Genomic DNA, 26,809 nt, shown 5'->3' on the forward strand with positions numbered 1-26,809 from the left:
GTAGAATTAGTTAGTCTCGAAATATTTTGTCAGATACTGAAATATCTTAATATTTTCTACATAAGAGAAAGGATTTCTCAGCTTTTTGGGCTTTGTATTTCAAAAGTAATTATTAAAATATTGATTGGTTTAAATTAACCTGTCGTTGTTTAAAAAAAATTAATGATTCAAATTTTGCGTCTTTTTTTAAATTATTTCAATTCCTATACATTTTATTAGTTTATAACTAACGGATTAACACTTCTATTATGGAAATTGTATTTCAGATAACATTTAAAAGTCCCTTTAATTGAACAAACTAAAAATCTTAAATTTTTACATTATTTAAGTTCCTATAAAAAGCGAATTGTACTTCAGAACTAAACATGGCGCAAAAGACGCAAGATTTGAATCTTTACAGAGATCAAATAAAGCGAAAACAATTTTTTCTTTTGTCGTAAAAAAATAATAATAAAATCACATGTTGAATTTGCTGCGTTGTTCACACAACACAGCAAATATGCTCAACTGTCATCAGTTTAATAATATTCACCTGTCTATTGGGGTGTTTTTTTTTTTTTTTCTCATTTATTCTGAGGGGAAAATTTTTTTCATTAAATATTGTACAGATAAGGTTAATATTTAGAAAATTAAATAATCAAATACAAAAAAAAAAAAAAAAAAAAAGAACTGCACAAGAGATAAGACACTTAAGCAAAGCCAAGGCGAATGGAAAAGCTGACTGACCAGTGTAGAAACATAGCCAATGAGCCAATTCCTTGTCCTTGAAAGCTAATTCAGCGCCAAACTAAAGCACCTCCTTCTTCTTTGCCCATTCGCTTTACTGAGAAGGTATTTATAAGTTAAATACATTTAAACATGAAAAACTTCTAATGAATGTTTCAAGATATACTTTTCTAACTATGCAACATTTATTTATATTTGTACGCGCATTTAAACTGCAATTAATTCCAAAATAGCGAAGAACTACTTTTCAAAGGCGGAGCATTACATTTCCTACCTTTCTCTCCAGTGCCAACTTAAGGTGGAATGGACTATAGCTATATTATTGATATATTGTTTTCAAGCCAATTCTTCTCATAGAGTAATAAATCTTATTTATAACTCTATGATTCTTCTTTCAAGGCACTACAACCTGTTATAGGCCAAGTTCGCCCCCAGTAGTCTTAGCCATCTGGTCCAATCTGCGGCAAGGCTCTTCCAATTTTATATTCTAACTAAATATAATTAAAAAGGATTTCATAAGAAAGGTAGTCCCTTTTAGTACCCTATAAATCAAGGTTGTATCGGTTTTAAGGATGAGAGTTTGGACCGATTTTATCTGATCTGGTCTATTTTAATTTTGACCGCTTATTCACTATTCAATTTATGTGATATATATATAATACTAATTAAATATATTTCACTAGCGTATGATGAAGCTAAGCTAATGTTTGTTAAAAATGCAATACCAAATAAATAAAAAATTTCACTACGACATCAGAGTTCTACAAAAATGTTTAAATTGTTCTTTTTTTTTTTCTACACAAAGCTCTTAAATTTATTTTGTATTAATTTTTTAAAACGATAATGAGAATCATGTTTTTCTGTTGCCTTTAAACTTGATGGTCTAGTAATTTATTTTAAATAATTAAATTTAGAAAATAATCTTACTGCCGATGAAGAACTGGAAGGACAGTTCATTCGGTGTAATGTGAGTTTATTTAATGAATTATGATTTTAACTGCAACTTGCTTATATTTCCAGTCGTATGGTCGTTTTTTTTTCTCCAAATTTTTATTTGCGTAAGCTTATTTTATAAACTTGTCAGTATATTATCTCTTTTTTTTAAATTTCATTTATTTAATTTTAATTGATTGGAAAAATTAGAAAAATTAAATTTAAGTCTTAACAGTTCGATCTAACCCTTTTTAAACAATTTTGGGGATTAAATACACTTTTATCCAGTATCTTGAACAAAATCAGTTTTTTTACGAATTAAAATTGCAATCCTGTAATTAATGTTCAAAAACTATTATCAACTCGAAAGTTTTGTATTTTTAGAAAATAATATAGCTATAAAATAATAAATAAAAGGTCACGTTTTTATGGGAACCTAGATTATAGGCACGTTGAATTTATCATTATATTTGTCGTATATTTGAAGGGGTTCTATAATATTTTCGTCTTAGGGGACCCTAATCTATATCCGACCATGGACGTAACTATTTAAATGTACATAGTTGTCTTCGCAACTTATTTAAACTTAAGGAAATGGTATCTTATCAATTCTATTTATGGTAATAAGGTTTGGGTGTAGCTTATATTTTCCTTCTACTTCAAAGGAAATAATCGTTCTTATCAATTCGATCTACAGCGTAGCGAAAAATCGATTTATTTCGAAAAATGGCCTTTAAGCGGATTACGCTTATTTCGTTTCTTAGAAATTGACCAAAACTAGGCTATTTTTTTCGATTCCAGGATAACATCCGTTACGTTAAGTCGTTCATTAGGCTAATGCTGCTTCAGAAATTGAAATGTTATTCTTCTTAAAAATCATTTTCATTGTTTTTGAATCTTATAGTTTACGATCAGGTGGAAGAATTAAGAATTCTTACATTAAAAAAAGTTGTACAATTGTTTGAAAACAACTTTTTTTCATATTTTCTGTAATTATTGTTTTTATTTATTTAAAAAAAAAACGTATAATGTTTTTTTTTTTTTTTAAAGCAAACGATTTTGTAAATGTCGAAATTTCGCAATCATCATTATTAAATTTTTGCTTTTTTGACTGATCAAGATTTCTTTATGAATGAACATCAGTGGTTCCCAATTTTTTTCAACTATGGAACCCTAAATGATCGAGTTGATTTTGGAGGAACCCCCGGCATTATAGAAAAAAAAGTTCATTAACAGCTATGGAATATTTAATATTATGAATTTTATCTTGTCTTAGGCATATGCTGAAAATGAATAAAATAAGCTGAATTTTGGTTTTTGAAAAAGAACTGTTGTTAACGATAAGAATAGTTAGCAGAAAAGCCTAATTCTTTATTCTTGAATTTAGTTATTTTATTTTGAATAGAGGAACTCGGTGAGAAATACTTAAGAAATTTATATAAATGCATATTCTTTTCGTAATTTATTCAATATATTGCTATTGAAAAAAAATATTTACTTTAAATTTTTTTCTTTCGCAATTTACATAAAGAAGTTCATATAAGCAAGCGAAATATAAAATAAATTATGGATTGGATATAAATATTATTATTACTGGTTAAAAACATCCTAACAGTCGAAACCCCTGTCATCCTTCCACGGAACCCCAGGGTTCAGAGGAAGAATTCTAGGGAATCGCTGTACTACACTACATACTTTGTTATTTTATCGTCATAAATTATTTTAACTATTCATTTTTTATAAATTTTAGAAAAAGTCACCATTAGTCAAGAGTTTGGTTGATAATAGTACCCTTCTATATTTTCTAACTTGACTCAAAAATAAGTTTTGTTTTAATTTTAATTATTTTTTCGATTTCAAGAAAATAAAGGTTAGTTTCTTAAACTATGTATATTAATTTGTATTCTCATTTATGAAATAGTTCGGTAAATAGCAATTAAAGAGCTGAGTTGATAAAAAGTTTTATGCGAAATTTTTTAAATTTAAGGAACTTTAATTAATTTGCTTTGAATATTGTTCTGTGACATTAGGGAATCAATATTATGTCTCGCCATTATTTCTTGTCTGAAAGCTTCCAATTGGCGAAATCTATAAATCTCTAACACTTATTTAAATTGTTCGCATATTAGCGGTCACAAACTTGGAGTTTTAGCTAGAAATGATTTGAAATTAATGTTTAAATATACATTTTATTATTGTGTTTTTAAGTATCTTAAAAGGGGACAAAAAAGTTTCATATATATTGTTTCTTTTGCCTAAAAGACTGCTTCAAAAAAGTGAATGAAAAATGCAACCTGATTTCCTGTTGAAACTTCGGGTACCTCCTTTGTTAGTTAATCTTTCCTAAATATTCTTATGAATTCGAGAAGTTCGCAAAATTTATTTCTTTACAATGTTTAACTAACAACCCTGTCTGATCGAGTTGAGATGTTTAGAATTGTCACAGTGTGCGTTACTTCCTAAATTAAAAATTGACCAGACGATTTCCTCATATCACTTTAAATAAATGACTAGAGGTAATTAAGGCTGAGGTCTACATGACCAATGAAGCAATAAAAAACCAAACAATATTTTCAAAGTTGAATGACTCTTTTTGAATGTTTTTTTTTTTTTCTTTCTTTTTTCTTAAAGCACAGTAAAAATAAGTGGTCATTTGGATTGCCCGAAGAAAATAAAAGTAGATTAGTAACTACACACCAGAAACAAGTCGAACGACTTTCTGTAATGCGTTTACTCGAACAGTTACATAATCTCAAACGATTTCGGAAGTAATGAAAAGAAACTCGTTGATAGAAAAGAACATATTTTAATTCCTATGCGTGTGTGTGACTGGTGTCTCAAATTTATTTGTTCAGCTTTTGATCTCTAAAATGCAGTGATTTCTAATTTCAACCGGCTATTCAGAACTGAAGTTATTTCAGTTAATAGTTTAGCTTATTTTCACTCATATTTTGTTTAAATTATTAAAGGCTTATGATTGTATTTTAAATTAAAAAAACCTACTTTGAAACCGTAACGGGGGGGGGGGGAGGGAAAAGTTAGGAAATTTCATCCACCTGTAAAAATCAAGATCGTATGCCAAAAATTTTCTATATAATATAATCTTAAACTTTGGATCTCTGCTAAAACTCCGACAATTTTACTACAATAGTATTTTTAGTTTAAGTTTCAGATGTTATTTTAAACTGTTTATTATTTGAAAAATAACAATAATACTAATAATATGATTATCAGCGCTCAACGAAAGTACTTTTTTAATTTGCAGTTGAATTATTTGTTTATTTTTAAGAAAAGAATTAAATCTACTAAGTCTTCCTTTATAATTGATGGTAATTCATTATAAATGTATTTTAATGCCTGGAATAGTCTTTCTATAGCAACTTGGTAAACGGCCAGTGACGTTACAATAATGCAGCAGGCTTCTTCAATGTCTGTAGGATACAATGACATTGCAAGAGAGCCATGGTGGCTCAGGGGATAGAGTGCTTGCCTCCCAGTGAGGTGAACCGGTTTCGAATCTCGGCGATGTCTGGTTGCTTCGAATTCCTCACTCGGCTCCCACCGATCACAGTACTGACATAAAATATCCTCAGTGGTAGACGGATCATGGGTTAGAGTCCCCTTGCCATTAGGCTAACCGTGAGAGGTTCTCGTGGTCTTCCTTTCTGTGTAAGGCAAATGCGGGTTACTTCCATCAAAAAGTCTTCCACTATGGCACAATTTCTCCTAATACTTGATCCAGGAATTCCCTTGTTTTCTGGATTGGGTTCAAAATGACGAGGCTACGAAGTTGAACATTAGTAGCCGTGAACTGAAAATTTAGTCGGCTGCTCAACGACGATTATGAAATAAAAATAAAATGAGATTGCTTGAGCATGGGGAAATTTAGAGCTCCAGCTTCGGATACATGGTTTGAATTTACCTATAAGGTCAATAATTAAAGGAGAAAAAAAATGCCTGTATAAATTCTAAACGATCTTTTCTGATAATCGATTTTAGTTCAATTTATGAAAATAATCTAAAACTTTTGTCTCAATCTAAGCAAACACTATTTCATTATACAGACATTTATGCTAATTATCTCTTTTCTGCTATATGCCTGAATCTTTCCATGTCTATGCTAAGTTTTATTCTTGTAATATTTTTTTTTTTTCTGCTTCGCTAGCTACTAAAAGTGTGGAACAATTTGAACTGATATAACAATTTGAAATCATAAATATAACACTTTCGTAAAAATTGATATTTCGAGAACCAAAATTTAAATTATCGTTTGAAAAAAAAATCGTTTTTGAAACGATTTTTTTTCAAACGATAATTTAAATTTTGGTTCGAACTGGTTAAATTTTTGTGAATTGGTTTGGTTCGAAAAAATTTTTTTTTTCAAATCGCTGATGAATCGCTGAAAATTAAATTTTTTTGTGTTTTAATATGATTTTTTCCTCAAGACTTTTTTAAAATCATGAATTTGAAGTGCAGTAAGAAAACGGAATTAGAAGGAAACTCAAAGCTAATTGTCATCGTTTTTCGCAATATTTATTCGGCCACTTGTGAAGCTTCTTGTTTTTAACTGTCATCTGAACTTTAGATATAGATACTTGTATTCGACACAATTGACCTTACTTGAAATAATTTTCTTTTCTGATACTTAATAATTTTTATTAACGCATTTTCATTAGATATACTCAGTTTCTTTTTCTAATAAGAGTTTTGAGTCACATATCCAATTTGATATGTGATGGAAAATAATATTATGAGTATTTGTAACTGGTAGAAGATAATATTAAAAATATCCCTTTGTGTTGACTGTCCACGCGGCTGATATTAATAAGATAATGTTAAGTTTTAAATAATATTACTCAGAAAAAAAAGTGCTGAGAGATATCCTGTGGGCAAAGCGGGGAGACTTTATAAACATTTAAGGCTCTGATGGTTATCTGAAATTGAAGGTTTCAAATGTGATGTTGATAAACAAGAATGAATATCATGAGTATGATTGCGCATTCAGTAGTTTCTTGTTTACAAAATTTTAGTTTTATTATCGGAAAAGACAGTTTTACTATAGCGCATTTTGAAATGGACACGTTTTCTTTTTGTCTTAACTTAAATTTTGTTAGTTATTGCCGATGTCATAGTCAAAAGTTCCAGCTGATGTGACATTGGAAAAGGGTTGAATTTGTTACACCATCTAAAATACAGACAATTGAAGTATACTTAATTTAAAGAAAAATTATCTTAAAACGGTTCTTATCACTTGCAATCGCCAGTTTATATATATCATTAAATATTTTTGTTAAAAGTAAAATTATTGCTATTACTAGTTTGAAATATGAAAATTCGAAGGTTAACGTGCTAGAGGTGAGCTCGGTGCGGGCTCGTTTACTGAAAAAAAAAAAAAGTTTCTGGCTCGGTTGGACTCATGATAAAGCCCCACATTCAATTCGAAATTTTTCTCTTCTCTTCTTGTTTTACAGGTCAGTAATTAAAAAAAAATATTTTAATGACTAATTTTCTTGTTTAGACATCAATGGTCGAGTGGCGAAACCACAAAATTTGGTCTTTATCCGATGTATTATCTCGGACTCTTAGTAATTCTATGTATCTCTGGCTTGAGTGAGCTCGGATTACAAAAAAAAAAATGAATTAATAAACACGTGCCCGATAAGAACAATTTAACATTGTCGAATTGTAAACTTCCTATTAATCTAATTGAAACGAAAATAGATTGGGTTATGCGTCATTCTTTTTATTTGATAAGTTCAATGTATTTTTGTATAAAATTAAAATATCAAACAAGATGCTAAACTTCTATGTCATAGTATCATCTAGTGAACTATTGGATGTGTTATGCATTAACAAATAAGCTTGCTATACGAGTAATTTCTAAATGTCAGGCAATTCTCTGGTCTATATGCGAGCATATTTCTTTAACAGGTATTTTTTTAACAGACGACCCTTGTATTTCATAGTATCATCTACTGAACGAGCTTTTGTCGCGAAGTTGTCTTGTTTCGAAATTGTGCTAAACCATTGTAAGAAAATAGTTACAGGTAAATATCTGACTCGCACATTTCTAAACATCTTGTGACAAAAATATTCTATATTGAATATTGAGGAACTGTTACAAATGATGCATTGCATCATTTTCATAGCATTTTAATTAATTTTGAAACTTAAGTAAATAAATTTAGTTTTAGAATTTATGAACCAAAAGAAAACTTATTAGCAATTCCATTATTAATTACGATATTTAGAAAGTTTTAATACTTTTCTGTGTCTTTTTTCTATATTTTAATTAAGCATAGACGCTTACACATGCGAAATATTTAAACACAACTTCTGCTATCACTATAAATATGAAAATAAAATCTTCCAGAAAATCCGGAAGAATTGACAGCTGTGTAATTTGGTATTCCAAAACCGATTGTTTTGAGAAAGAATTATTGACCTTAATCTTGAAGAATGACAAAGACCTTCTGCATGGAATTATCATATAATTAGCAAACTTTGCCAAATACTTTCTTGTCTCTTAGTGTTCGTAAATGATGCGTTTTCAACGCAAGTCACTGTTTTTTTATTTGGAAGTTAGACTTTCAAATTTTTTATCATTACTGATTCTAGCTCACCTCTTTTAAAAAATTTCGAAAACTTTTTTCTTCTCTCTTTCTGTTTGTGAAAGAACAATACCGAATCAAAAGCTATTTTACATAATTTTTTCTTCGACCTTTTCTTGGGTTCTAAATTCGGGTTAGGGTTAAGCGTAGCTGGATGCTGGTAAGGCTGCAGGTTCGTTGACCGTGGTTCCAGAAACTTATGAAGTCGATCATGGTCGACTGCTTCCAGGGCGTGTTTATAATTTACTTATTTTTTGTTAATTCGTTGAATTTGTCATAAAAATTTAACTGTGCATTCAAATTGTTATTGTTCTAAAGTTCATTTTTTTTAAAAATAATGATAAGTAATAAAAAAATGTTTTTAACATTTTATCTATATTAGAATTTTTTTTAAGTGTTTAAAATTTTAATTTTACTTTAATATGAAAGTAGACGAGTTACTTTTTGTTGAAATATTTCAAGTTTAAAAAGAAAAACGTAATTTTTCTTTGTTCAAAAAAATTTTTTTTTACAAAATTAAAAAAAAGGAAGAAAAGAAAAAAAAATATTGGAGCGTGAATTGGTTTAACATAATACGTTTTATTAGACCCCCACAACCTTAAAATCGGTAATAAAATAACAAGTAAATTTTTTTTTTCTATTAAAATTTTCTTGAACACTTACATAAAAATAGTTAAAAAGACGTACAAATTCCAATGTTTTATTGATGCGTCACTTTCAGTGTACAATATTTTTTTCTTTGTTGTACGTTGCACTGAAGATGATCCTTCAGTGTAGTATCGTAACTAGTATGCCGTTTTAACGATTTTTCCTTTTATAAATTTTTTCTGTTGTGTATTTTGCACTGAAGATGATCCTACTGTGTAGCATCGGAACTCGTATGCCATTTTAACTATTTTACCCATTATACCTTTTTCCTGTGTTGTATTTTGCACTTAAGACGATCCTAAAGTATGGTATCGTAACTTGTATGCCATCAAAATTTATATTTTTAATACCTTTGAATTATTTTGAACTTATGTTTTGTGGAGGAAATCAAATTTATTAAATCAGTAGACCAATGTGTAAGTAATATTTAAATTTTCTAATTATTATCGTTTGTAAATTTTGTTATCACTTAAAATATATTGAGAAAATCACATATCTTATCACTTAAAATACATTGAGTAAGAAAAGTTAGCTGTTCTGAAAGTATGTTGAAATAAAAATTAACACACGTGTCTTAGTTTGCTTCAATTTATTATCTAAATATAATTCTGACAATTAACCAATGCATTATTACTTTGAAGAAAATAATTTCTATGCTTATAATATTTCCTATTTCTGAAATAATTTACGTTTAATAGCTCTACATATTTGCACATGCTTTTATTTTTAAGTGTAATTTACACTAGAAAGACTGAAATTCGTATATTGCCCAAAAGCAGTCAAAATGACTGCATTGTGAAAGAATAAGTAATGTGTAAAGAAATTTGTTTAAAATTAATTTTTAATATTTTTGATATTATTTTCAGTTATATAACAAGTTATTAGTAAATATCAACAATAAAAATAATTATAAAAGTCACAAAATTCTAAGAAATTGTGTCATTATATACATCATTGTTTTTCTAATTGAAATTAAAATGCAGTCAAAATGATTTCCTTGGGCAATCTAGTGTTAAGAACAAAAAATAACTTTCATATTCAATAAATTAAAAAAAAGAACGCATTAAAATACAATAACTTAAATACTTGTAGCAATTTATTGATTAGTTTTGTTTACAAAAATTCATAATTAAAATAACAGTTTTCTGAAGTAGTTGTATTGCTTTTTTTCAGTTTCCATCAATTGCACGATTCAATATAAATCATAATTTCCTTAAATGTGAACTTCAAAATTTAAATTCAAATGAACTCTTCAGGCAGAATAAAATGATTTATCCCGTTGGCGAAATCAAGATATCAGAAACCAGGCCAAGAAATGAATACCTCGTTTCTCATGACTTGATACTTAAAACGTTGAATGTCTTTACTTTCACCATGCAGAACGCAATATATACCTGCCTCACTTTGTTCAAACGTCAGACTTAAAAAGTAATAAAACTGTAGACAAGGGAACGGACATTTTTAGGTCATGGTTGGCCAGTTTTGTTTAATGTTTTTCTCAGTCTTTCAAATGGTTGTTTTTATGAAATGGTTCAACTGTCCGAACATTTGCTATATTTTATATCAAAATGAATCTGATTTCATGTCACATTAACCCTTTTTTGTCTGTGTTTGGACAATGTTGACAGTTTTTATTCATCGATGTCTAGATATTAAGTGAAGGACATTTAAGGGTTTCAGCATATGGTACTATAAATTACGAATATTATGTTTTATAATCTCAAAAATTAATCACTTCTGAAATTTATGTCTTAGTGATTCTGTTAGATCATGTAAAACTACGGGACCCAGGACTTCCGAATTCAACAAAGAATTAAAACCAAAATTTCTCTATAAATTTAATACAAAATGATTTTATTTTTCTTCTGTTTGTTCCACAACTCAAAAACGCTCCTTAATCCTTTTTTTTTCTTTGCGACCTGCTTACGATTTTCGGTGTATTTAACGCTGGTAAGTGGAATAGCTGTGTCCAATGCGAAATTTGTTTCAAATATTCAGAACAGCAACTATCCAAATTGCTACTCCCGAGGGTCCGTGGTTCGAATCTCAGAAATGACTTAGATGAATTTCGCACCCGGCTTGTACTACTCATAGTGCCTAACGTAAAATATCCTAAATGCTAGACGGATTATGGATTAGGGTCCCTTTGTAGTCAGGCTAACCTTGGGAGATTTTTGTGGTTTTCCTCTCTATTTAACGTGGGTTAGATCTATCAAACCTCGAAGGCAATTTCTCCCAATACTTGATTCAGAAGTTCCCTTTTCTTCTGGAGTTAATTACAAGGCTACGGAGATGAATATTAGTTGTAAATCTTCAGGGTTCGTTTTGTCCAATAAATTAATTTTTTTCTTCTTTAAATTAAAATTTTTTTTCTTCTTTTCTTTAGCACTCTATATCTCTAAAACTACCGGTTATTTTAAGTCGCGTACATTGAAATTCCTGTTTAGGGTGTTGCGATCAACAATATGGCTTATTTTCCTCAAAATTTATTTAGTCCCTTCCTTGGATTTTATTCTTCATTCAATGAAAAATTTAAATTCTGAGTTTATAGAGCTCTATATTCTATATCCCCAAAACTACCTGTTATTTAAAGTCCCGTACATTGAAATTCATGTTTTTGACGTTGCGATCAACAATATGGCTTGTTTGCATCTAAATTCTTCATAATTTATTTTGTCCGGTTCCTTGGGCTATTCATCCACTTTTCCTTCGAGGTTAATATCTTCCTTACCTGTACTATGCATGTTTCTTTATCGCCTTACGAGATCATCGCCAACAAAACCAATTGCTTTTATTTTTTTAAATGCCGGATACTATTTCGGCAAAGTATGAAACAATCGTCCTGATGAGGTTATTATGTAAATGATGTGCATGTTACTGTGAATGACCGAAATCGGTGGTTGTTGACTTTCACCAGTGAATGTTGACAATCAAATTAGTCGCTTTGGTGAATGTCCGAAATATTTATAACATCCGATTTGATATTAATTTATTTGTGAATATAATTATATTTATTCGATCTTTTAATACTTACTGACGATAGATTAGAACAAACATCAGTGTTTGGAGTATCGGGTAAATGTATACCGGGCAGTGGCACTTGACCTTAAAAAAAACATCAGTGAAGGGTATACCGGGCAAATGTATACCGGGCAACGGCACTTGACCTTAAAAAACATCAGTGTAGGGTATACCGGGCAAATGTATACCGGGCAGTGGCACTGAACCTTAAAAAAACATCAGTGTAGGGTAAACCGGGCAATGGCACTTAACCAGACCTAGTATGACTAGACCTTTGGTAAATGTCCTAAATGTATACTAGGTCTAGTGCCACTTTTGCTATAGCTTAAATATTTAAAAAAAATTAAACAAAGCGTTTGAATCAATTTTAAACTGATAACGAAATTATTGCTTTAAAATTTAAAAAATAATAATAAAAACTGCGCCAGATAAGAGTAATTGAAGTAGTTGCTTTATACAGCGCATGTGCGGAAAAAATTTTTTAAAAAAATTATCTAGGTGCATTTAAAAGTGGATGAATATCCCAAGACACCATTTTGTCCATTGCTCGGATTTTTCCTTTTAATTAAAAAGTTCTTTGTTTTTAGTGCTCTATGTCTCTAAAACTTACGGTTATTTAAAGCTGTGCGCGTTTAAAAATCTGTTTAAGGTGTTAATAATAACTTGTTTTATTTTTAGCGAAATTCGCGAAGACTTATTTTCCATATAGATTTTTTTCTACTAAATAAAATAAATCAAAATAAAATTTTGCATTTTGTGTTTTTACCTCAAAAATCTATTTAAGTCGTGCAGATAAAAATTTCTGTTAACGTTGAGAAGACAATGTTTTAATTTCAACAATATATGTTGAAAAAACAATTGTCACGTGATTTGCGCGGACTACTTTTGTAAAATTAGCATCATTTCATTTCTTTAAAGGGTTTGCGTGACTTTAAATTAGCTTTATTCCATTTCGGGAAACACGCGAGTAATCAAATGACGCAATGAGTAAAAATCCCGATTTCCCACTTGTTGCAATTACCATTAGAAATATTTTTATTTTTGTTGAATTCTGGTTTCAAGATATATTTCGCAATGAGGATTTCCGTGAGATTATGAATACTGGAGTTGCTATTTGGTTTTTGAAAGGAACTAATGAAGGGGGGGGGGAGGGGAATGGCAAGATGACTCCAAAAGATATGCGCGTGTGAATGGTGCCGAAATACTCGTTAATGGACTTAGACGATTTTTTAATCCGTGTTTGTATCTTCTATGAAACAAATTAAATTTGTTTTCCTTATTTACTTTATCATTTTTCGAAAAATGATTAATTGCAACGCTGTAATATGCTATAATAATAGTAAATATAAAACAGCTTATCGAGTCGTATTTATAATCTTAATTGGAGTGATATATATATAAGTGATTGTAAAATTTTAAACATAGTTTTTAAAAAAAAAATTTAGATTGACTTAGAATTTTTCATATTTTTTCTCATTATTTTGTATTAATTTAGGTCAAAATAAGTGATGAATGTTATCTTTAGTATTTCAATAATTTATGGTTATGAAATACGGCATAAAACACCGGTGACTTTTTCTTCGTTAAAGGTAAAATCTTCCAAGCACCGCTCACTTATTTTTCAAACAATTATTTTTCAAATTTGCAGTTAAGAAAAAATGTTACTCATCCTTGAAATTTCTTTAATTTACAAAATCAGTTATTGATTTTTAATTATAAGTGAAAAAAAAATTTCTAGCTACATTTTTTTATTATTTTTTTATTTTATTTTATTTATTTTAGTACAAATATTATTCCAATAATCTAACAGATTTTTTTTAGCAATTAGTTGACTGTTTTTTTATAATTAAAAGATACGAAAATATATTTTTACTTGTAATTAGAGCGTTAGAAAAATTTGTATATCAAAGGTATACCAGTGTCAGGTGCAAAGAAAATATGCAAAGCATAAAAAATTTGCTTCGAAATTTTTGTATATCAAAGATATACCAGTGTCAGGTGCAAAAAAAATATGCAAAGCATAAAAAATTTGCTTCGAAATTTTTAATTTAGTTACTAGTTGTAAATCGATGTTTCATATTCGCTTTAGATTTCATTATTTAATGTATGGTATACAATTTATTTTTTAGTTTTTCATTGCCAACCTTTTCTTTACCTTCTTTCAGTTTATTCATTCTTGTAATTAGGTTGATTTCTTTACTAGCAGCATTGTAAGTTTACGCCGATTAAAAATTTAATTTCTTCCTAACAATCATATCGTTGTGGTTGCTTGAATAAACAATAATTTTCAACGGTTGTTTAATGATTCGTAGTCAATCCCTGTGTTCAGCATTTGATATGTACTCTCCTTCTTTTATTGGCATGGCAGCCCTTTGTGAGCCAGAGCCTTCCCTAGAACCTTCCTCCATTCTGCTCTTTTCTTTGCGATTGTTCTGTAGTTAGGAATAGTTAGTTGATATGTATTAAAAGTTCTTTTATTTGATTTATACTTTTCATAATTCATTCAATTGGCATTTGCTGAAATAAGTTTCTGTATGTCTATTTTGTGGAATTTGTTGCAAGTTTATTTTATTATTTTTGTATAATTTGTAGTCATACTTTACTTTTTTCTTCTAAATTATTTTCTTACAACTAAATAAGTAGGTTTTAATTTGGGTTATTCCCTTCAGTTGTGATATTTCCATATCGATTTCTGTTTACTACAACTGAAATTGCCAAGTCCCTCTACCTGGTTCTTGTACTTGTGATGAAATAAATTAATATATAATATACATGTGTGACTTGCCCACGTTAAATGGCTACAAATTTTATTATGTTTGTTTTCCCTTAGATAACTGCCCGATTGTTGATGAGACTTGGCGATCATTTTGGTTCTGTACTATTACAAAAATCCCACCTGCTTTATTTAGTTAGTTATTTATTCTTAAGTATATTTAATGGATTTTACATTGAATGTGTATTTTACGTTTCAAGAATAACATAGTTGAAGTAGTTAAAATTGAATTTTACTTTTTCTATTTTATTTTGGAATAAAAAATATCTCTTTTTTTAATATCAAATGACATGATAATTTAAAATTGCCTTTAAAATTTTTTCCACAGCTGTTTGACTCATCATTTATCTATGGCAGACCATAGTCATCATCATCACCATGGAATGCATGACTCTCATCCCATGGAAGATGAAAGTACCACCATGTTCAGTTCTTTGCCAACAACAGCTGCCACCATCCTTCAAGCAGTTATGAGCACTGTAATGACAGGTGATACACATGGTCACCATCACCATACGAGTACAGACAACCAGCACATAGGTCATCATATGAGCTCAGACCAGGCTGCGACTGCCATAACTCCATCCTCTGATGTTCACGCCAGCCATGTCGCTGCTGGAGGAGATCATGGGATGCAGGTATATTTCACAATTTGTTCTTACTGTGATATTTCCATATTGATACCTGTTCACACCAAGTCACCAAAAATGTTTTTATCTTGCAAAAATTTTAAAAATTTTATATGTTAATGATTACCCGGGGGTGGTTACAAGTTATATCCTGTTATATAAGTGTATAGATGTGTGTGTACGTGTAGATATATATGTACTTATACATATTTGACGAATTATTTTTTTTTTTTTGGTTGGTATACCAACACGAAAATCTTCCTGCTCTTGCTAAAAAATTTATTAAGATTAAAATAAATTATCATTAAATAATACATAACATTCCTAATTAATTAATATCCTAATTAGGAATAATCCTTAATAACTAAGAGCATTCTTCGTAATACTCTCATAATAGAAATTATTCTTTATTCTTGTTATGACTTTTAACTATTTATAAACATATTGATATGTATATAGAGCTGCGATTGCTCAGTGGTCAAGGCACTGAACTGTCATTGTGAAGAACTGGGGTTCGATCTCCAGTGACTGCCTGAAGCACACCCGGCTTTAGTTCGATGTGTACCAGCTTGTTTGGAAAGTAAAATCAGTCTGTGCGCAGTGCCACAATCATGTTGTTGGTAACGGATTTGTTAAGCCTTAACCTCCATGACCCCCCTGGCCTACAACTGGCTGTAGTGGGAATGCTTTACTTATTTTTTATTCGTATATAAGTAATCTCTTAAAAAATTGCCTTTAGCTTTGATTTTTGTACAGTGCTCCCTCTTTAAAATGAATTACTTTAGATCGCTATGAATGAATTACTTTTGATCACTGTGAATGAATTACTTTAGATCACTATGAATGAATTGCTTTAGATCACTGTGAATGAAATACTTTAGATCACTGTGGATGAATTACTTTAGATCTAATTCTTGGAGTTTCTTAATAAGGTTTCTTATAAGATGCAATTTTTATTGTTTAGTTGGAGAAAAGTAAAAAAGTTGGTCATCTTCATGTTATGTTACTTTTTCTAATCATATCTTTATCTTAATGACATAAATTGTAAAATTTTGGCTTCCATTTAAAAAACTTATTTACCTAATTATAATTACATTCAAATATTAACTTCCAACTCATTTTCCTTCTTTTTTATGATTTAATTTTCTAATGACCAACCAAAAACATTTTGAATTTTAAAATATACGACATGACACATTTTCATAAGAAATTAAATTCTTTGACAAGTACCAAAATTTAACAAAACCTGTTTTATTTCGTGTACAGTTAATCGATTTTTTATTTTTAAATCTATGTTGTTTAAAAAAATAAACTAGTTTTACTCAATTCATTTGAGCCTTGGCGGTTGTATTTGGCATGAGCAAGTACCGATATGGAAATATTACTTTATTTCACATTACAAAGAAATGCCTAACTTTTTTTATTTTAGAGTGTTTTGATATGTGGGAGATAAAAGGATTAAATTTAATAATTTTTATTTTAACTTATTGAACTGATGCATAGTCAAGATAAACGTTAGTCAAAGCATAGTTTTTTTTTTATTCCCAATAGCAAATTTCCTATTAAAACTATCCATGAGTAAATGTAGTTACTATAAACAAAAAAAGTTAGTATATCATTAAAGTTATTATTGAATACAGTTGAATGCTTTTTATTTTTGTTATTTCATCAAATCAATTAAAGCTTTTCCTTGATTTAATTATATTTTAATTCGTTTCTTTTTTAGATGTTCTTTTATTTTGGAGTTGACGCAACTATTCTTTTTAAAGAATGGACTACATCGACCACAGCAGGTTTGATCACTTGTTCATTAACTATGTATTGTTTTGAGAAATACTAAGTACTTTTTTAAAGAAAATATAACAGATATTTAATGATAAAAATTTTAAAAAATACTGCAATGAGAAAGTTTTAAGATTAAATTAAAATGTTCACCATATCGAGATTGCGTTAAAACAGTGATTAATGAGAAATTCATTAGGGAAATTTATAATTAACAAATAAAAGTTATAGGGCTCTTAAGTATAAAAGCTATTGAAGACTTTTCATTTCTGAATGTTTGTTTTTGAAGAATAACATTACTTTTGATATTCTTGGTACAGAAAAAATGCAATTTCTATCTGTGGTATTTAAAGTTATGCCTTTTTTTTTTCATGTTATATAATTTTTATTTTGTATTGCTATAATAGCTGATTATGAAAGGGAATTTTTTTAAGAAATGAAGGCTAACAAGGTGTGAAAAATATTTTGTAACTTTTTTTTTCATTACTAAATACTTTAATTTAGTAACTTAAAATATTTAAATGAAAATTTTCTTTTTGTATATTTTACTTATAACATTTAACATGTTTTACATTTTCTTGAAAAAGTTTAATTTTTAATTTCCTTAAATGATTCTCAAAATATAATTTTTAGTTCATTTATTTTTTAAAAAAAAGTAAACTGCTTGTAATTGTTGATTTTAAAAAAAAATGGCAACTTATGGCAAAATACATGAGCGCAGTAAAAGTCTGTTATGAAGACAACTCACAATATCACATATAATTGTTGTTACAGCTAGCTTGTTATAAGCTAATACAGTGAAACCTCTCTGGAGCGACCACTCTCCGTTCCACAGTAAAATAGTTGTTGATGGAGGTTAGTCGTTCTTAGAGATGACCTCCAGTGACTTCGAAATTGCTATCGAAGGTACATGATTTTTCCCAAACGATTTTAATTTTATTCAGTGTCCATTTCTTGGTGCAGAAAGGCCACCTCTGTTGACGTCATGAAAAGACAGATCGGCAACATTAGTTTCTCACCACCTCTCCATAGTGCAGGGAAATGCGTTTTACCCTGATTTGCCCCTCAGGCCAGTGTGATTTTTTTTTTCCCCTCGGGACTATTTCGTTTGTTTTTTTTAGTTTCGTTTCTAACTTTTATTTTTCCATTCTTTGTAGGCAACTTTACGCTTCATATTTCAAATCACTTTTGTTTATTTTAATTCATGTATGGCAAGTCTGGAAAATTGGTGCCATTTTTTGAGCTCTTGAAACAAGTCGAATGTAATTTCCTAATTGTATATTTTAGGAGCGGATGAAGTTTTTAATCAAGCCTTACTGCTTCATTTCTTGAGATTATTTATTCAATACAAGTGTAATATCTTTATTATTAGCTTTTTGACAACGACTTGGAAACTTGTCTCATAATATGCTGGGGGTTTGTGCATTGGACTATGTCAACCTTCATTTATCAAAAGGTACCTCAGGATTGAATCGAGTTAGCATGTCTTATATACTAGTGAATTGATATTTAATAATTGTAGTGGTAGTCATGCCACAATACTGTCCGACCAAAATTTTATCACAGATAGAATTCAATGAACTAATACTACTAGTTGCCATATTTGTGAAAGACCGGGAGAGCTGTGAAAAGTTCACCGTATTTTGAACATTTGTCGTGAGAGCTGTATTAAGCTTACGGCTGTGTCTGTTGTCTCTCCTGTATTGCTATTAGTTGTCAAGTGTGTGTAATATACAATTGTGTGTAAATGAGACTGAGAAGCAACAGTGCGAGGAGGACGCAGTCACAAATAACAAGTCAATTGATAAATTTGGATCATGTATCGAAGTAGGCGCAGGTTATCAATGTGGGGTAAGAGCTTTCGACAATGTCAACCTTCATCTGTCAAAAGGTACCTCAAGATTCAATTCAGTTGGCATGTTTTATATACTAGTGAATATTTAATAGTTGTAGTAGTGGTAGTTAAGCCACAATACCAAATTTGTTACACATATCAAGGTTTTTTTTCTTTTAAAAATACATATAATTTCATAAAAAGTTAACTTTTGATTTTTCCTGTTTAAGTTTGGAAATTTTGACTTTTTTAAATTTTATTTGGTACTTCAAAATATGTTTTCTTTAACTGATTCTGTTTCTTTAAAGGCATTTTCAGGTGTTAAGTTGCATTTAATTTTGATATAAATAACAGTAAAATGGTTTTGGGCAGTGAATGACAGTGAAATGGTAGCACCTTTTTGCTATTATAATTGTAACAAAATGTCGAATTTATTGTTTAATACCTGTTACACTGTTCATAGCAATTGTTACAGACACGGATGTACTGTAATAATGCTACTTTTCTATAATATGTACCATGATTTATTTTTAGTATCAGAGATATTATTTTTCATTCCAAATAATTTATCATTTATTTTAATTTGTGAAAATCGTTAAAAAGAACTATATAGTACCATTAAGATGTGTAAACATATAAATTATGTAATTTATAAATTTGAGAAGGATAAAAAAAAACATATTAGCTTGCTTTTTTTAATCATTTGAATTAAAAAAAATACTGTACTATTTGGAATACTGTACTATTTTTAATTAATTCTATTTAAAAATACTGTACTATTTTTAATTAATTTGAAATCTGGTATTAAATTTTTAACCAATATTGACATTCATTTGTAAAAATGGTTTGTTCATATCATTATAATAATATAATATGTATCATTCTCTGAATTATGGTATTTTTTTGCTAGGAAATTAATTTTTTTAACATAGATATTTATTATGTAAATATTTAAATCTAATTGTATTTTTTTTTAGGTTTATTATTTCCAGGCATAAATTAAGTTTTTTAGAAATGTTTTACTTTTTTAATGACAAGCAAATTATCGTTTCATATCAGTTACAATGTCAATTGCATTGGCTGCAGACATAAATATAAAATAATAAGGCTATTATTTATAATGTAATAATTAGAATTCATAATTAATTTTAAATCTTGTATTAAATGCTTAACAGATATTGATTTTTCCTTGTAAAAAAGGTTTGCCCATAGCAGTACGATTATTTAACATAAATCAATCTATGAATTATCATTTTTTTTTATTAGGGAATTTAATTTCTTATTTTTTAACTTAGATATTTATTATGTAAATATTTAAATTTTAATTGTATTTCTTTCAGGTTTATTGTTTTCAGTCATTGGTATAATTATCTTAGCAATGGTTTATGAAGGAATTAAGTTTTTTAGAGAATACTTATTTAAGAAATATTTTACTTCATTGGAATATTCTTCGGTATCAGTACTTGGAGAAGATGGTAAACCAGTGACAGAGGTTCATAAAGTTGCAAGGTAATTTCAAACTACTTTTTTGTATTAAGCTATTTTTAATGTATTTTATGAGAAGTTTCTTCATTCACATTTTGAAATTTTAATATCTATTTGAATGTTTTATGTATAATTTCATAGCGACTGAGTTGGCAGCATGGATGCCACTTTTCAGTCCCGAGGACTGAAATCAGTCTTGAGAAAAGCTCAATGGTCTGAATTACATTCACAAATTAATATTTATTTCCAATCTGTTTTGTAAATTAAATATACCTTTTTTCTTTAAAAGAAATATAATGATTATTTTATGCCAAATAAAATTTTTTTTTTAATTTATTTTTTATTAACAATTATTGCCTAAGGATTATGAATGATGTCACATCACAATTGAAGAATAGCATTGACTGAACTTCAGCATCTGTCGGTATAAACGAAATTTGTTTTGTTAAATTGGACTACCAAAATGGAAGAGCCATCCTCTCTGTAGAGGATCAAAATTATGGATTTCTATGTGACGAAGAAATCAATATCTGAATAATTAAAATATTAGTGAAAAAGGTGCAGGAAAAAAACATGTAAAAAATATTTTGCTCTGTTTCGTACAACCTTTTTCAATATTTCAACCAATAATATATTCCTAATATAATAAAGTTTTCAAATAATATAAATGTTTGAATGTACAATGTTATAGTTGAAGCAACTTTCTTCTACTTCGGCATGCAATCCGAATGTAATGTTGAGTTTGAGCCCAAAAATTCTATCTGTTACTCTGATGTTCTTTAAGCCCTTTTCTATTGTATGTTACAATCCATGCAATCAGGATGTTCTGATCAGAATATAACATTGAGTTTGAGCCCAAGAAGGCTATCTATTACTCTAATGTTTTTTTTTTAGTCCTTTCCTTGGATATGTTCCAACTGGGTTACTCTCTGTCTGTGTAATGTACTAATAAATATGTAATTCCCCCATCCACTGATCTCTGAATTTCTTTTCAATAAAAATTCTTAAGGTTTTTAATTCTAAATTAACTTATTTATAAAATACAGAAAATGTCCAATTGTTGTTTTTTTTATTCTGTATTATTTGCCTGTCTTATGGATTTTTGATTTGATAACTGATTGATTCTATTTGATTTTAAGTCATTCACATTGTCTTTTAACAAACATTTCGAAATAAACTTGTTTTGAAAAGTTAACTAATGTAACTGATAGTTTTTGAAGCATAATTATTTTCATTTAAAAATCCCATTTTTATAATAAATCTCATAAACAGGCTTAATGTAGCTCAAGGAAAAATCTGAAGAACGTTTAACACTTGAGAAGTTTCAAATTAGCTTAAAAAAATCAGGGGGAAATTTTTGCTAAAAAATTTCTTTTGATGGCTAATTATAATAGTCTTCTTGAAATTCTTTAAATTGTTGGGAGATTTTAATTGTTTGGGTTTACCTTTTAATCATTTTATAAAGTATTGAAGAACTACAGATTTTATTTCTTAAGAACTTCGTTAAATTCATTTTCTTTTCAAGCATTGCATTTTAGTGCATATTTTCTACTTGGATTTGAAGAAACCTATTTCTTTCAGGATGGTTTTTTTCATGATTTTTTCCACTGTGGAAGAAAATTGCCACACTTGTCATTCATAAATATTTTTTCTCTGGCAAATGATTATTGCATTGTAATTTTCTAAAATATTTAAATTTGCAGTTTTAATTTTTTAGTTTATAAAGATATTTTTTACATTCATAAATATTTTTTCTCTGACACTTATTCTAAGTTTTCAGCGTAAAATCTTAATATTAGTTAGAAGTTGCCAATTGGAAAATTTAAATGATATAATTCTTGAGAAAGATCTGCTACAGTACAGAGCAAAAAATTTCAGACTTTCAAAAAATTCCTTATTCAAGTAAATGAAAATAGAAATCAGAAATTAAATTACATTTCCAGATATATTATCTTTATGCAATATGATACAGATAAATCAGTAGTTAATTCTTTCTCCTTTAACATCAATAAGCATTTGAAGCCGTCTTGGCACAGATTCTATGAAAGATACGAGTGTCAAAAGTTGTTTCATCCCATAATTTTTTCAAATCTTTCTGCAGTTTTTTAACTGTCTTTTTTCATGCTTTTATGGGTTTATTTTTTATTATTCCCGGCAAATTCTATATGGAACTTAGATCAGGGGATGAAGCAGATTACTTTAAAATATTTATTTCAATGTCACCCAGCCATTTTGTGGTTAGTCTTAAAGTGTGAGAACTAGCAGTATCATGTTATCACAAGCCTTCAGGGTAGTAGGAATGTGGGAAGGAACTTATCCAATTTTATATGATTATTTTTTCATTCTAAGCATGATATTCTAATCATTTTCTCAGAAAATGAGGTCTTCTAGATCCTGGTCTTCTTTGAACTCCTAATTTTTTTTAACGTTTTTACTAACAAAAATTTGTAGTTCTGCTCTTTTCAGCCATTTCCATTAGTTTTTGGACGTCTTGCTTACCCACGCATACTTAAGTTTCAAATTAATTCCTATCTCTTTCTTGCCTGAACATAATTAGTCAAAACAAATTTTTAAAATGGAAATATATTTTTTATCAAGAAATGTTGATTTATACAATCTATATTATATAAAACGCTAATACGTATGTATCAATAAAACCGATGATATTTCTTTTCTCGCGTTGGCAACAGTTTTACTTTTTAGTTGATTGGCTTCGGCGCGCAAGAGCACATAGTGAGCATCATATGGCTGATCTATATTATATAAAACGCTAATACGTTTTAATTGTTAGGCTTCGGCGCGCAAGAGCACGTAATGAGCATATCATATGTCTAATCGGGTGAATTTTCACCGAATTATCAAAAATTCTCACAAAATTATCTTCATCGAAGCCGATGCTTTACATCCGACTTTCAGTACTATTTCATATTGTTTTACAACACATGGTTTTAGCCCTCTGGTGGGAAAACTTTAAAACAAAACTTACAAAAGTTACTTTCTCAACAACTGAAATTTGGAATAGTGTGATTAAGAAAAATATGTGAACTGTTCGCAATTTCAAATTAATATTGAAATGCACAAGTTTAGAATTTTCTGCAGTTAAAGTTTCCGGAACTTCAGTGTTCAAAAAAGTATACAGAAGCTAGACGTTAAGAACGTATCCTATGCGCGAGCAAAGCGAGCATCGGATTGCGAAGCAATCCAAAATTAACTGAGAGAGCAGTTCCTGGGGTTGGCGAGCATAAGCGAGCAGGGGGTGAAGCCTCCTAGTGAATTATTAAACAATGAATGAACTTATTTTCTTCTTGTCATTTATTTAAATTAAACTACTGTAACTTTAATATACAAATAAATATTTATCTGATTTTTTCTATTTCAGGAATCGTATGTTCAGTTGGCCTCATCTGTTGCAAACTTCTTTACACGTCATTCAGATGGTACTTAGTTATTTCCTGATGCTGATATTTATGACATACAACGTATGGTTATGCATAGGTGTAATTGCGGGTGCTGGAATTGGATATTTCTTATTTGGATGGCGAAAAGCAACTGTAGTAGATATAACTGAACATTGTCATTGATATTAAACTTTTTCTACATGCTTAAAAAATTGAAATTCTGCGAAAAAAGACATTTTATTACAGCACATCATTTGCCTAATGCAATATAAAAAGGCAGCATTAACATTTGATTAGATTTTATCAAAGTCTTTTAAAAAAAATTATGAGTGAAATTAGACCTGATATTTATTTTTAAGGAAAATTCAATCTAATGTTTTCCTTCCATTAGAATTAGATCTAATATTTTTGTTTAGGAAATTAGATCTGATGTTAATGTTAACTGAAAATAAGATCTGATATATTTGTGTTATATGAAATTGGATATGATATAATTATGTAATAAAATTAGATCTGATATTTATGTTACATGAAAGTGGATGTCATATTTTTCTTATTCAAAAATTAGATCTGATATTTTTCTTTTTTAAAAATAAAATCTTATATTTATCTTATCTAAAATTCAGATCTGATGTAATGCATTTTTTATTTTCTGAAAAATTAAATCTGATTTTTATTTAGATCAGAATTAATTCATTTAGAATATTGAATGTGATGCTTAGTTGGATTTGATTCTAGCCAATATTAGATATAATTATTCAAACTTGATTCGATTTCTTTTTTTAAGTTATTACGCATGACTGCATATCTTTATACTGATTATTTTAAAATAATTTTGTTTTCAGATCTATTTTATATTCACTTTATAATAGCTCTCTCTTTATGTGTAACGCTTTAATGGTGTAAGTGGACCATGTGATAAGAATTTAAATATGTATTAAGTGTTCTCAGTCTTTCATGTTAATAAATGTAAAAGATTGATATTTAAATATTTAAGGGAATTGTTTAAATATTTAGTCTGTAGACAATAAACTTATATTCATTTACAAATGTTGTTAAATTATAACTAAGATTTTATTTTAAATGTTGGTTATTGTAACTCTCATTGCAATAGCAATATCTTTCGCAATATCATTTTTTTTATCAGTGAATTTGTTTTTCATACTTACATTTCAGAATTAGTTTTGATTGCATGTACTTGTATTTAAACTTATAACTTCAATATGCAACGTTTATGTATATATTTAAGCCTTAAAAATTGTATTTATAATGAAATATTTTTATAAAATGAATGCTGTAAACTCTTGATTTATGTATATTGTTTTGTCCCAAACGAAAACTTCACATTAAATAACCTATAATTAATACAATCCTTATGTATCTTGTGGACAAACTTATATATCATTGAGAATCCAGATATTACAATTGGTAATTATTCTGATGTTAATTTTTTTTCCGCAAATTCATGCCCTAAAGAAATTTCCCACCTCTATTTTATGAAATTGGATCTCATTTATAATATTTAATGGTTTTGGTACTTTACAATTTTTGGAAATGCCTGTTTTCCTCTAAATGACAAAATATTAAAAAAAAAAAATTTTTTTTAAGGAAGATTATCATAGAGAAATAAATAGGTTGCTATGCCATAAAATTCTATAGATTATTGAAAATTCTTGTGTTTGTGATCTATAAATAGGGAACAATTGTGTGTAGTTTTTGCCCTATATTCTAAATATAAATAAAATATGCTCTAATATTGTTCTAAATATACCATACTTGAAAATTGGCATGAAATTAGGAACACTTATAAAAGTTTCTGTGCATTCTTTTTCGATTGCTATGTTTAAAATAACAAATTAAGAACACATTGCAGTTTTTTGTTTTTATTATTGTTTGACCACCGTATGGCAAATATTTTCTGTGTTATTTTTAAGTTACATGAAAAATGTTACAGTGCCCGTCGGTTTATGAGATCACTGGTTAGTAGAATCAGTCGCAAATCATCTGATTTTCAAGAACGGTATTTCTTCGGATATCAGACTTATGACTTTTTATAATATAATGTTTGATAATGTAATCAAAGCTACTAAGTTACTCATCAAAATTTACTAATTGCCAGATAGTGCCTTTAATTGAGAAACGCCCATTGGCAATGTCTTATACCCATTTTCTAAGAAATCCATTCTCACGAGCTGAGAAAATGTCAAGCTCGTTTCGATATCCACTTAAATAACAAATTTTCTTTAATACTCTTATTGGTATTTGATAAGAAGGAACAGTTAAAAGTATGAGAGAGGTGTATTTCCTTCCTGAGAAATTTAAATTGTTTAGTTTTGTGATAAACAGCAGAAGTTTTATTTCAGATTTTCTAGGTGACATAAGAATCAATGAAGAGAAATGACTTTAATTTGTGGTAATCTTCCCTGATCTTATTAATTTTAAATTAAAATAGCTTCACATACTTTAATCCAACTGAAAATTAAGCTTTATATACTTGCTTTATTTTTAAAGCTCTTTCTCCTAAGAAAGTAAATGAGCCATAGTTTAAGTGCCTTAAACTCGTGAGGCAAAGCTACTAATTTTAACTGTATTAACTATCTTACTATAAAGAATCATCTGCGCTTTAATAATAAATAAGTAGTGAAAATGCCGAAAATTATTTTAAAAAAAATTAAAACTAGCCAATTTAGTAAATTTTTTTAGACTGAGTGAAAATTGTGAACTATTCTCAATATTTGCAAATTTTTTTGAGACAATGCATTTAAATAATTTTTAAAAAATTAGATCACAAATGCTTTGCAGTTTCTGAAAATTGACATTTTATGCCATTTTTATAATTACAATAGATAGGTGATGTCTTAAGATATGTCAAACTTACCTAATAGTCATGATTACAAACTTAAAACACTTATAAAAATAGCATATTATTTATTTTAAAGTGTCACTCATGTGACCATAGGGCTTTTGAA

At 28.6% G+C, this 26,809-nt stretch overlaps 1 protein-coding gene across 1 annotated transcript in view; it reads left to right on the forward strand.

Annotated features, from left to right (window-relative positions):
- The window catches only part of LOC107453598 (high affinity copper uptake protein 1), a 33,116-nt gene extending 7,790 nt beyond the window's left edge, over positions 1-25,326 (forward strand). Inside the window, exons 2-5 of the mRNA XM_016070475.4 lie at positions 15,041-15,350; positions 17,068-17,134; positions 20,298-20,466; positions 23,822-25,326. Of these exons, the coding sequence (XP_015925961.2) occupies positions 15,063-15,350; positions 17,068-17,134; positions 20,298-20,466; positions 23,822-24,023 (726 nt within the window). The 5' untranslated portion in view covers positions 15,041-15,062 and the 3' untranslated portion in view covers positions 24,024-25,326. The remainder of the gene's footprint in view (positions 1-15,040; positions 15,351-17,067; positions 17,135-20,297; positions 20,467-23,821) is intronic.
- Positions 25,327-26,809: the final 1,483 nt, after the last annotated feature.

Source organism: Parasteatoda tepidariorum, chromosome 9 (assembly GCF_982258835.1).
Source record: "Parasteatoda tepidariorum strain Cologne lab strain chromosome 9, Ptep-v5.0, whole genome shotgun sequence".
Lineage (NCBI taxonomy): Eukaryota > Metazoa > Arthropoda > Arachnida > Araneae > Theridiidae > Parasteatoda > Parasteatoda tepidariorum.